This window comes from Pelobates fuscus, chromosome 13 (assembly GCF_036172605.1).
Source record: "Pelobates fuscus isolate aPelFus1 chromosome 13, aPelFus1.pri, whole genome shotgun sequence".
NCBI classification, from domain to species: Eukaryota; Metazoa; Chordata; class Amphibia; order Anura; family Pelobatidae; genus Pelobates; species Pelobates fuscus.
The window spans coordinates 46,461,864-46,474,243 of record NC_086329.1 but is presented as its reverse complement, the minus strand read 5'-3'; the positions used below and the strand labels follow the sequence as shown (position 1 = coordinate 46,474,243).

Below are 12,380 nucleotides of genomic sequence, written 5' to 3'. Positions count from 1 at the left end.
TATTTTGCACAAGCAGCAATTGTGTGCATGTCGAATACTGTCTGGAAAAGCTAGATTTATAGCCAGTGTTTAGCCAGAGGCCAGCGTTCCACTAGTTTAGGTGATTTGAAGCTTTATTTTGTATAAATAAAATTATTCTTATTTTCTTTCATCCAAATACTGTATCCGAATTTAAAAGAATATTATGTAATCCGTTAACCGTTTTAGAGCTGGCAAAGTGTGCTTTTCATTCTTTGACGTTGAGAGTTAACGTGATACGTTCAGGCATTTAGAGGTTAATACATTGTTCAGTATATTCTATAAATAAATAAAAAACAATCAGCTTCAGTCAATCCCATCTAGAATTCACTTTCCTTTGTTCACCCCTCCTGTCCACAAACAAAAAAAAAATGCACTTTCAGATTGAATGCAATTTGTCAAACAGCCAGAACGTTACTGTCACTATACCAAAAACAGGATTTATTTTATTCTGTTCCTAACTTGTACAGCTCAAAACATACGTAAGGATATATTTGTTTTAAAATAGAAAATTTAAAAAGTAGTGGATACAGAATGCCACCTCCAGGCAGAAGTAGAAGGAAAGGAAAGCCAGCTACAAAACGTGTTCTAGTTCTTTTTCAAATAACGAGAATTGGAATTTTGTTTTTGACACTTGGTAAACCTTTGCCGTCACCTGCAATTTGTTATTGATGTTCCGTGCTGACTATACATGAATGCCTGATTTCAATTTACATGCAGGATAAATCTCTCCTCTCCCCCCACTCGCTGTAAGCAGGGCATTCAGAAAATAATAGGTTGCATGCCCCCTCCAGCTGGGTTAGAGTTAACCCCACGTGACAGGCAACGAGAACATCTGTTGTGGATTGTGGCAGACCCATTGAGATTCACTTCACACTGCCAGGCTAAAAAACATCACATCCAAGGCAGCACGACAGAGACAAAACCTCAGTGCATTAAGAAGGATAAACTGTGACAGTCAGAATGGAGTTAGAGCCATAATCCAGTTAGGAGATCTTTTTATGCCCCCTCACGTCATCTGCAATAATTGGAGCCAAGCTGTTCTTGATTCCTGAGTGTCATGTGACCACGCAGGGCTAGCTAATTCCTCCATTTCTAAGTAGCAAAAGACGCTTTTTCTCATTTTACCAGCTAGATAAATCTAAAACCACAATTTATTCGAAGATATTTATGCAGCATGCTTTGGTTTTGATGCTAAATAAATGTGTCTTTGACAGGGGGAACAAATTGCATGATGGGTATGGAGAAAGCTGGAAATAAAAAATAATGTCAATAGAACGTTTGTGTTGCTCAGTCAGACATTTGGAACCGCCGTAATCTCTCATTATTTACATCTAAAACCATATTTTCTGTGTTGTGTGTGTGAACGGAGTGCAATTATTGTCTATACAGCATGCTGAGGAGATAGCTCAGTGGATAGGTGTCCAATTCTTTTTTCTAAGAGCCACATTACTAATTCCTGACAAGGTTAACCCAGCCTTTCATCCTTCCAAGGTCAATACGATAAATGCCATTAAGTTGGATAGTAATAACATTTATAACCAAAGGTCTTAAGTGCCCTCAGCAGCTTTGGGAGCAAGACAATGTTTCCATTAGGCAGAATAGATGCCTGCCTGAAGGCAGCTGACCACTAGGGGGCACCTGCATTCAGCATTTATAATGTGCCTTTTTTAGCTTAAATAGGCTGATGGCAGCCTTGGCCAGTGTCCTCTGTAGCTCAGTCAGCCTTAATAGCAGAACTGCATGAACAGGTGTAGTGGGTGTAAAACGCAGTGCTGTCCCAGCTCATTCAGTGTCTGTGTGTGAGGTTGGACAGGAAGTAGAAGAGATCACTTCCCATCTGACCACTAAGAGCCTCTCACACAAGAAGTGCCTTGCATTAAGGAGCAGGGGAAGTTCTGAGTGATGCACAATGCTATAGCCACTCCTGCATTTCTAATATCATTAATGTGACTGGTCTACACAAGTCATAGGAGGGTCAGTGCTTTGCCAATAACCCTACATACTCCAGCACTCAGAGCCTCAACCTATGTTTTACCATAATCCTATGTTTAACTCCTCGTAAAATCTAAACTACCGTATGCACCCCATACTAAATTCAACCCAGCTCTAGTCCTAAACAGCCTTTATACTACAACTTCAGCCCTTCTCAAGCTGTCTATCTTTTTAACACTGAACACCATATGCAATATTATTGACATTAACCCCTGTCTAACCTTAACACGCTTTACCCTAACCAATTCTAACATTATCTTTCATCCTGCATGCATTTGCAATGCTGCATAATCTTACTGTACTCACAGATTTAACCACAATGCATTACAAGCACAGCAGGAATACGCACATACATTTATACATATGCAGTTGTCAAATATGAATATATAATTTTTAGGCCTGCAATTTACAGGTCATAAATTAATTATACTTTATCTGCTTTTTTTTGGGTGGGGGCCAGAAGTTTGTGCCTACAGGCACCTGACATTTAAATCAGGTCCTGCCTGGGAGTACATATTAAGCAATAACAGGCAATGAGTTAAGTGAATGTTTGGATTAGGCTAAATTTAAGTTTTATTGCTTTTTGGTGTATTGATCGTTGCCGCATGTGTAGATAACCTTTGGCAACCTTTGTGACGGGTGACATATATTTCTGGTGTCCACTGGAGAAACTTTACATTATTTTGCTTCTCGGTGGAGGTGCAACATAATTTGTGATTTATGAGTGTATTTTTTGTACAGGCCAGCAGAGGGTGCTGAGCTTTTGTACATAGTTACAGAATGAAGTACGTTTTGTTACAGGTTTAGTTAGATGCGTTGTATATATGTTTTAAATTTTTTTGAGCCAGATGTTTCCGGAGAAGAATAGAGGATATATGGCAAATGTGTGGAAATTGTTGGAATCCACCAATAGATACACACAATGACCTGACACACAATAGCTTTAAAGGACCACACTCATTTTCCTGGCACTTTAGTGCCCTGAGGGTGCCACCACCCTCAGGGACCCTCTCCCGCCGGGCTCTGGGGAGAGGAAAGGGGTTAAAACGTACCTTTCTCCAGCGCCGGGCGGGGAGCTCTCCTCCTCCGATCCTCCTCCTTTCCTCCCATTCGGCTGAATGCGCACGCGCGGCAAGAGCTGCGCGCACATTCAGCCGGTCTCATAGGAAAGCATTATTAATGCTTTCCTATGGACGCTTGCGTGCTCTCACTGTGATTTTCACAGTGAGAATCACGCAAGCGCCTCTAGCGGCTGTCAATGAGACAGCCACTAGAGGCTTTGAGGGCTGGATTAACCCATTTATAAACATAGCAGTTTCTCTGAAACTGCTATGTTTATAAAAAAAAATGGGTTAACACTAGCTGGACCTGGCACCCAGACCACTTCATTAAACTGAAGTGGTCTGGGTGCCTAGAGTGGTCCTTTAATGACCGAATTGATGTTAGACCAAAGACCCCAGTGGAAACTATAAAAAGTTTTTTCAGAAACTATACAGTTTTCATTTCCAAGGCTGCAGGGCCAATATATACAACCCAAAATCCTTTTAATAACAGAAAGTGATTTTGGTACAGACGCTCCCCATTTAAATGGATTAAAGCAATTTGGTGCACACGCATTGGCATTAAAATTGTTAATTATGGTAGTGTAGTAGTGCATTTCTTTTTACCAGTAGATGTATGTTAGAAAAGAGATGTAATTTGTGACATAAAGCTATTTTTTGTCCAAAGCTTCCTCCCACGCCAAATCAATAAATAAATCAGCCCAAAATCAGGTTGAGCTGACGGAAATTTGTTGAAAGCGTCTTGTCATTGTGCGAGTATCTATTTGCCAGTAAGTTATTTTTTTACGGATGGATACCTTAAAAGACTGTTTTACAGTTGACACTCGAAATATAGGTTATTCCTGTTCCCTCTTGGCATTCTCAGCATTCTTAAAGAAAAAAAAAAAGAAAAAATACGGCAGATGAATTATTTATTTTGCGCAGGCAAAAGACTGAGAGCAGCCTTCTGTCATCGGCAGGGACCTGGAGCCACAAGGACTAGTGTGCAAGAAGCGGCTCTCTAATCTGTGCAGCCTTCCAGATCATTTGCAGGACATCACTTAAATGGGGGCTGTTTGTTTGATTTGGTATGAATGCACCCTATTCTCTCCTCTCCTAAAACAAATTCTACAAAAGACTTCATGTACTTAAAATCCCTCTAGTCTCTCCCGGAAGCAATCATACCATGTTTGGACCCCGTGTTCAACATCTCTTTATTTCCATCCCTGTCTTTGTAGCCTTTTAAAAAGTATCCTTCTCTGGCAAGTCACTAATGTGTAAATTAGAGAGGGCACCGTCTGTGAAACCACCATTTATAATTTAAGCAGATATATATATATATATAATTTCTAAGCAGCAAATAGTTTTGAGAAAAAAATATAAATCTTTAACGCCAGTTTTAAATTAAAAAAAAAAAAAAAAAAGTTTGAGATTTTATACTTTCATTTTATAGCATGGGATACAATTAATTAAAGGACCACTACAGGCACCCAGACCACTTCAGCTCAATTAAGTGGTCTGGGTGCCAGGTCCATCTAGGATTAACCCTGCAGCTGTAAACATAGCAGTTTCAGAGAAACTGCTATCTTTACTATAGGGTTAATCCAGCCTCTAGTGGTTGACACCCGCTAGTGGTGCTTCCGCACTTCTCACTATGATTTTCACAGTGAGAAGTTTCCAGCATCCATAGGAAAGCATTGGGAAATGCTTTCCTATGGACTGATTGAATACGTGCAGCTCTTGCCGCGCATGCATTCGGTGGATGGCGTTGAAAGAGGGAGGAGAGTCCCCAGCGCCGAGGGAGCCCCTTCCTCCCCCTAGAGCCCGGCGGGAGTGGGACCCAGAGGGTGGGGGGGACCCAAAGACCCTATAGAGCCAAGAAAGCAAGTTTGTTTTCATGGCACTATAGTGGTCCTTTAACCCCTTCCTTACTAACTATGTTAATGGCCAATTAGCAGTGTTCGTCCTAGAACAGGGGTGCTCAAAAGGTAGATCCCCAGATGTTCGAGAACTGCAACTCCCATAATGCGTTGCATGTGTTAAGAAAGCTTTAATGGAAAAAGCATCATGGAAGCTGTCATTTTGAAACATCGGGGGATCTACCTTTTTGGCACCCCTGTCCTAGGATAGTCTGTGACACAGTCCAATACTAACTCAACCAAACAAAAGAATATGTGACATAGTGTGTTAAACAACTACTACATACTACCACTACTCAAAAGTGGTTAATCATAATCATTCTATAGAAGCGTCATAGAAAGGATATGACCAAATCCTCCTGAAGTCCTAAGTAGGTCTTTCTAGATGCCCAGTGTGATCATTAATGGAATTGCAAGCATAGTTTACTTCTGATGGTTTGATTAAAATAAATATTATATTGCTGTTATTTGTAAAAAGGTATTTGACATGTTGTGTTGTATAGTCAAGTGGATAATGGAATGGGACCTGAATTAAGTCTATACAAATGCCCATTTCCGATTTGCATATTTAATTTTGCATGGTGTATTGAAGAGAATGTATTTTTGGAATCCTAATATGTTCTGCAGTGAAAGAAAAATAAAATAAATTGTTAAAAAATAAAAATAAAAAAAAATAAAAAAAAGATCTTCTCTTTGTATGAAATTTAAACACATTGGAGTTTTATGCCCCCCCCCCCCCCCCCAAAATAACATTAAAAGCAGTGTTTACAGTTAAGATTGCACAATTGGTGCAGTAAGTTAACTGAACTCCTTCACCAAATAAATGTACTAGAGAATTCATGTTTCTTGGTGACGTGAACAGAACATCGTGAACCACTTCATGATGTGTGACCTGTACTAATACTGTGTATATGTGCCATATAACTCATTTATAACATGTATGGTCCGTATCATTTTCTATAGCCTTTTACTGCAACTGTATGAACATCATTCATGTAAAAACACAAAGAAAGACTCTACAAGTATATATAGATATTTATTGTATAAATTGGCCCCCATTTATGCATGTTCATATATAGTCGAGTCTTCTTTACATCTCCTTCTCAGAATATTGTAGGGTTATTTACCAAGATGCCAATTGTCAGGAAGTCAAGTGAATTTCACATTGAAGGTCAAAATTGCTCAACGGGAAAAAGGAAAAATAAAATTCTAATTTAACACGTTTCCCCTTTTGCTATGTGATTCTATGAAAAAATTAATTTCAGTTTAATTTCACCCTGAATTCATGACAATTCTCACTTCAGTAAATAACCCTGATTGTTGTTTTAAGTGTCTAACTGTAGCGGATAGTCCAGTTCCTTAATGGGTTGTTTTTTGTCTGTATTGAACCTAAATCTTCATGTCTATTAATGATCATTTCTATCTTTCTGCAGGCCGCTTACTGGAAAAAATGGAACGGATGAGGTGAAGATCATATGAATTTAGAGAAGAAGTGAAGACTCTTAAGTGAGGGAAGACACAATTAACAAGGAGCTTCTCCCCTGGCTACGCAAGACCTACATAGCACGCTGAGAATATCTGGATTTTAATTTTACCTCTCCCACAAACTTTCACATTTTCAGTTTTTGTTTCAGAGAAAAATACGATATCTATTGTTTTTTTGACAAATTATATGGATTGTACCCAAAACAAAAAAAGAGTGTGCAATACTATCCTATAAGACTATCACATCTCCATTTAATTTCAGAGGCCTAATTTACCTTTATTTGTGAAAAGCTTGCTATATGCTAGATGGCTGGACAAAAGCACATTAAATGCTGAGGTTTGCATTCCCAGATTCCTTTCGCTCCTCTCATTTTAACAAGGGCCTTTCATTTTTTATAAACCAGAAATGGGCCTTTGGACACTATTGTGGCCCAAGGACTGGGTGTCATTTTTAAAAACTTGGTTGATCTTTTTGATTGGATTTTCCATGCAAATATCCCAGTCACTTTCATGTCCCAGCGTGTGTCGCTGTGATCGGAACTTTGTCTACTGCAATGAACGGAGTTTGACCTCAGTGCCTCTTGGAATACCGGAGGGTGTTACTGTACTTTACCTCCACAATAACCAAATTAATAATGCTGGGTTCCCTGCAGAACTGCACAATGTCCAGTCAGTGCACACAGTTTACCTGTATGGCAACCAATTGGATGAGTTTCCCATGAACCTTCCAAAAAATATCAAAGTTCTTCACCTCCAAGAAAACAATATTCAGACTATATCAAGGGTAGCGTTAGCACAGCTATTGAAGTTGGAGGAACTTCACTTAGATGACAACTCTATTTCAACAGTTGGGGTGGAGGACGGTGCATTTCGGGAAGCCATTAGCCTGAAATTACTGTTCCTGTCCAAAAACCACTTGAGCAGCGTACCAGTAGGGCTTCCTTTATGTCTGCAAGAATTGAGGTTGGATGAAAACCGCATCGCCACCATTTCAGACCAAGCCTTCCAAAATCTTACTAATTTAGAACGCTTAATTTTAGATGGCAATCTTCTCACCAACAAAGGGATTGCTGATGGTACATTTAGCCATCTACCTAAACTCAAGGAGTTCTCAATGGTACGGAATTCTCTCACCAGTCCTCCTACTGATCTCCAGGGCACATTTTTGGTAAAGCTAAATCTTCAGGACAACCAAATCAACCACATACCAGTGTCAGCCTTTGCCAATCTGCACAAGCTCGAGAGATTGGATATTTCAAACAACCGTCTTCAAATGTTGACAAAAGGAGTTTTTGATAATCTATCCAACCTAAAGCAATTAACTGCACGAAATAATCCTTGGTTTTGTGATTGCAGCATCAGATGGGTTACAGAGTGGCTCAAATCGTTACCTGCAGCAATCAATGTACGGGCTTTTATGTGCCTGGCACCAGAGCACTTCCGAGGAATGGCCGTGAGGGAACTCAATGTGAATCTCTTATCTTGTCCAACAACTACGTCAATCTTGCCTCCCATTACCCAGGCTCCTACTACGGAAGCCCCTACCACATTTCTCCCTACTCTGTTTGTCCCAACACCAACAGAAGTAACAACAATTCCAACACCCACTCCATCCCTACCTGTTACTGTGCCTGACATAGTGGTCATCATAGATAAAGTCACCCCACCAATGAGAGAGAAATTTCAACTTTTCGTTCATTTTGTAAATGACACCTGTATTCAAGTGAGCTGGTTATCTGTTATTTCAGTGATGTCCTACAAGCTTACGTGGGTTAAAATGGGACACAGCTTGGTTGAGGGTATTGTCCATGAACGGATAGTTAGTGGGGAGAAACAGCATTTGACTCTTTTAAATTTAGAGCCCAAGTCTACATATAGGATATGCTTGGTTCAACTGGACGATTTTAATAACTATCGAGCAGGTGAAGAGACTGTGTGTTCAGAGGCTACCACAAAGGCCTCTTCCTTAAATAATGGTAGTAACAGTCCCTCCAGTCATGAGCAACCAACAACACAGGGCATGGGCTCCCCATTTCTGCTGGCAGGGTTAATTGGGGGTGCTGTCATTATTGTACTTGTTGTCCTCCTCAGCATCTTCTGCTGGCACATGCACAAGAAGGGTCGCTACTCATCTCAGAAATGGAAATATAACAGAGGGCGTAGGAAAGATGACTACTGTGAAGCAGGTACCAAGAAGGACAACTCCATTCTGGAGATGACGGAAACTAGCTTCCAGATAGTCTCCTTAAACAATGACCAGCTCCTTAAAGGAGGTTTCAGACTGCAGCCGATTTATGCCCCAAATGGGGGCATCGGCTATACAGATTGTCACATCCCCAACAACCTGAGGTACTGCAACAATAGCAGCGTTCCAGACTTGGAACACTGCCACACGTGATAATGTCCAACCTTCGGGGAGATGTGCCATTCGGCCGAATAAGGACAGACTTTGCAAAAACGAAACAAAGACACAAAAATACATTTGATAAATGTTAGGCAGATGCATTTGTGCATCATAATTCTCTGTAATTTATACTGTGTACTATATAATGGAATTTAAGAAAAAAAGAAAACTAGCAAAAAAAAAAATGCGCTATCTTTTCTATTTCCAGTTCATTGCAAACAGTTTTGTAACTCTTTGCTTTTTAAATCTTTAAAAAAAAATGCTAAAGTACTGTACAGGGTTGATCAATAATAACCCTTTTTTGCCATGATAAGAAGGAATCCCTTGTGTTTTCTTTTTTGTTGCCTGCATATGATAATGTGCTAATTACCCTCACCAATAGATACTGATGTTCACACATAATTCTATTGTGTAAATAACAATTTGGTATAAAAACAATAGGATGTTAACAAATAGATTTATTGTAAGCTTCTCCAAATTTTCTGGTTTTCCCTTTGACCTGGGCAGGTTAAATCTGTAGAGCCATTAAAGGAGCACAAATGATAGTCAAGAACACAGCAAGTGGCTAGCAGATGATCATGATAGTCAGAGTCCATTAACAGGAGGAACAAGTATCGACTGTGCCACCTTTAATTACACTATCATAAAAAGTTTTGTGATCAAAACAGACGCCGATGGTCATTAACGGATGCCTGTTTGAAACAGAATTTTCAGACAGAGTTACAACAATTACTATCATCTAAATATAATAGACCGACTGCGTACCGTTGCTGGCCGATATTTAGTCATACGGTTTATGTATTATTATTTTTTTTAGATTGCTTGTTGACTTAAAAAGGTAGATTATCCAAAAAAATATAGATTATTTTCTTTTAGGCAGCTGTCCACCAAAAGGACGATAATGCATCTACTGTACATGCTATGTCTCCTGTGGAAATGTGCCAAATTGGTGTACGTGTCATATCGGGCCACCAGTCTGTAAAAATATAATTTTTTTTACTGTACTTATCTAGCCAATTTGGTAAATGCTTGACTGAATCTGGTACCATTATCTATTGTGAAGACTGAAGAATTTGGAAGTACAGCTGGAATTTTACTGAATGCCCCTACAGCCCCATTCCACTGTTTTCACGTTGCAGTTTGGGCAAAATCTATATCGGTGAACATTAACGAATAGTCATACAGTATTAGAATTCAGTTTGCACTTATTTACACAACTTCCCATTCTATTGTATACAAACCAAGGTGACTCCATATATTTTTGCTAAACGTTATTTTTGACTTTATGTAAATTAAATAAAAGTATGTTTTTCCACATAATTATTATTATTTTTTTTATATATAATTTTTCAAAATCAGTAGGTCTAATATGTTCAGTCCCCGGTATTCTAATAATTGTTTACAGACTCATTAATAAAATATCTTTGAGGTTTCTGGCACTCCAGCACATAAACCACTCTTGTAAATGTCAAGCGAAATGCGTCAGATATTCCCAAGTTCAATAATGCAAGGGCTAAAGAGGTTTACTTTCTTCGAATTGTATGTCCTTAAATATTTCAAATGGAGAAAAAAAGTGCATTTAGTTTGGTATGTTTTTAAGTTTTATATGCAGTATTTTGCTTTTTTTTTTAAAGCTATTCATTGGGTACGAAGATGGAAAAATCGGGATTCATGAGCTAGGCTAAATCTGTGAGGCATAAGGAGCCAATTTTATAGATTAAAAAAAAACAACAACAACAATTATCAGTCACTGAATTTAGAAAGCTTCAGCTTGAACATGAATGAGTCCTGTATTTTATCATTTTAGACACTCCTGGTGGCTCCGATTGCTGTAAATCAGAAGTGAATGTAGGAATCAGGTTTAGAATTTACAGACCGGTCAGTTCCAAATACAAAAAGAGAAGTCCTGCGCTTTCTCCCATTACTGCTGGGCCAGCAGCAAGGACTACAATACACATCAGCCCCAGTATATAGTAAAAACCAAAGAAAAGAAAATGTTACTTGCGCTTTCTCCTTAATCCCTATGTATATTTAGACAAATGGAACAAAATTAATCAACTAAATAAATAGAGATAATTAGATAAACATATCATAGCTCGAAAATAATGGACTACTGGGAATGATTAAGATATGACATTTTCCTGTGCGGCACAGGCAGCATGTACCTAAATAATGAATACAATAAATCAAACCACATTGTTATTAATAGAGCACTGTCTATCAGTGATGTGAAGTATCATACCTCCATATCGTTTTTGGTTAATAAGATATCCAAAGACCTCCTTACATTTCTATTTATTGCTGGAAGCATTTTCCCAGCTGTCGGCTTGAATAGCCAATGACCAAACACTACAGATTTCAGTTGCTTGTATTGCAAAAAAGAAAGTGAATTTATTTTGAAAAAAAAAAATGCTTCTTGTGGAACAGATTTAATTTGATCATGCTCCAGGTGTTTGGTAAAAACAAATACAAATTAACACAGAAAAGCAAGTATAGGTATGAACCCCATACAAAGTTTAGATTTTGAATATTTATTATACTGGATTGTTTCACGTCACCCTTTGATAAATATCAGGTTTGCAAATCCTACTTTTGCTAATCTGGAGTACATTTCAGCTTTAGTGAATCACATTGGTTTATTTTCTGAAGATCAGAATTGCCATACTACTCTGATATCAAAAAGTATATCAAAGAATGTTCTAGATCACTTTTCTTTTCCCTTTTGCCGAATTACATTTTTGAAAAAGCAATACAAACAAGGCTGCATTAAAAAGCATATGCAAAATGCATTTTTATAAGACAAAGCAGAGGGTTAAAGGCTCGGCTGTAATAGATAACTCAGTTTACATGTCAGGTAACACATTTTAACGTATTTGTTCTATTAAAGAGCAAACTCGGCCATTAACACCAAAGACCGTTCCAACCAAAAGCAGTCCAGAAAAAAACAGGCCAAGTATGTCCCACCTACAAAAATGTTTTAGACGTGTTATGAGGGAAGAACGCCTGAAAGCTCATCATTACAACTTTGTTAGTCCAATAAAAAAAATATATATATATATATATATTTCAAGAGACTTATACGGCAACTCTTATATAATGAAAGATAATGTCATATCACCCAGCACATCTCCAATCCCATAGAGCATTCCTTTTTTGATGCATATGGATTGATTGCCAACAAAACCAACATAACAGACCACTATCTTTAAGTAAAGAAATTAATAAAGGTTACGTTTTCTTACCATTCAGGTGCAGAACTTGACAAACCAATGTGTCATGCCAGCGAGGATCAAAGAAACAGATAATGGAACTTTAGAGAAATATAAAATCTAGTACGAGATTTGGGCATTTTATATTTTACTGCAGTTATGTTAGCAGGCATATATTATCAAAATTCCAATAAAAATCATAGTGGTCTTTAAAACCATGCGGGCATTCTTGCATCATCCCTTATTTAAACTGGTAATATAGTCAGGGCCGGTGCAAGATTTCTGCCGCCCTAGGCAAAGATCTATTTTG

At 38.4% G+C, this 12,380-nt stretch overlaps 1 protein-coding gene across 1 annotated transcript in view; it reads left to right on the top strand.

Annotated features, from left to right (window-relative positions):
- FLRT2 (fibronectin leucine rich transmembrane protein 2) overlaps positions 1-10,181 on the top strand; it is a 62,681-nt gene extending 52,500 nt beyond the window's left edge. The window contains exon 2 of the mRNA XM_063440193.1: positions 6,406-10,181. Within this exon, the coding sequence (XP_063296263.1) occupies positions 6,864-8,855 (1,992 nt within the window). The 5' untranslated portion in view covers positions 6,406-6,863 and the 3' untranslated portion in view covers positions 8,856-10,181. The remainder of the gene's footprint in view (positions 1-6,405) is intronic.
- The last annotated feature ends 2,199 nt before the right edge of the window (positions 10,182-12,380 follow it).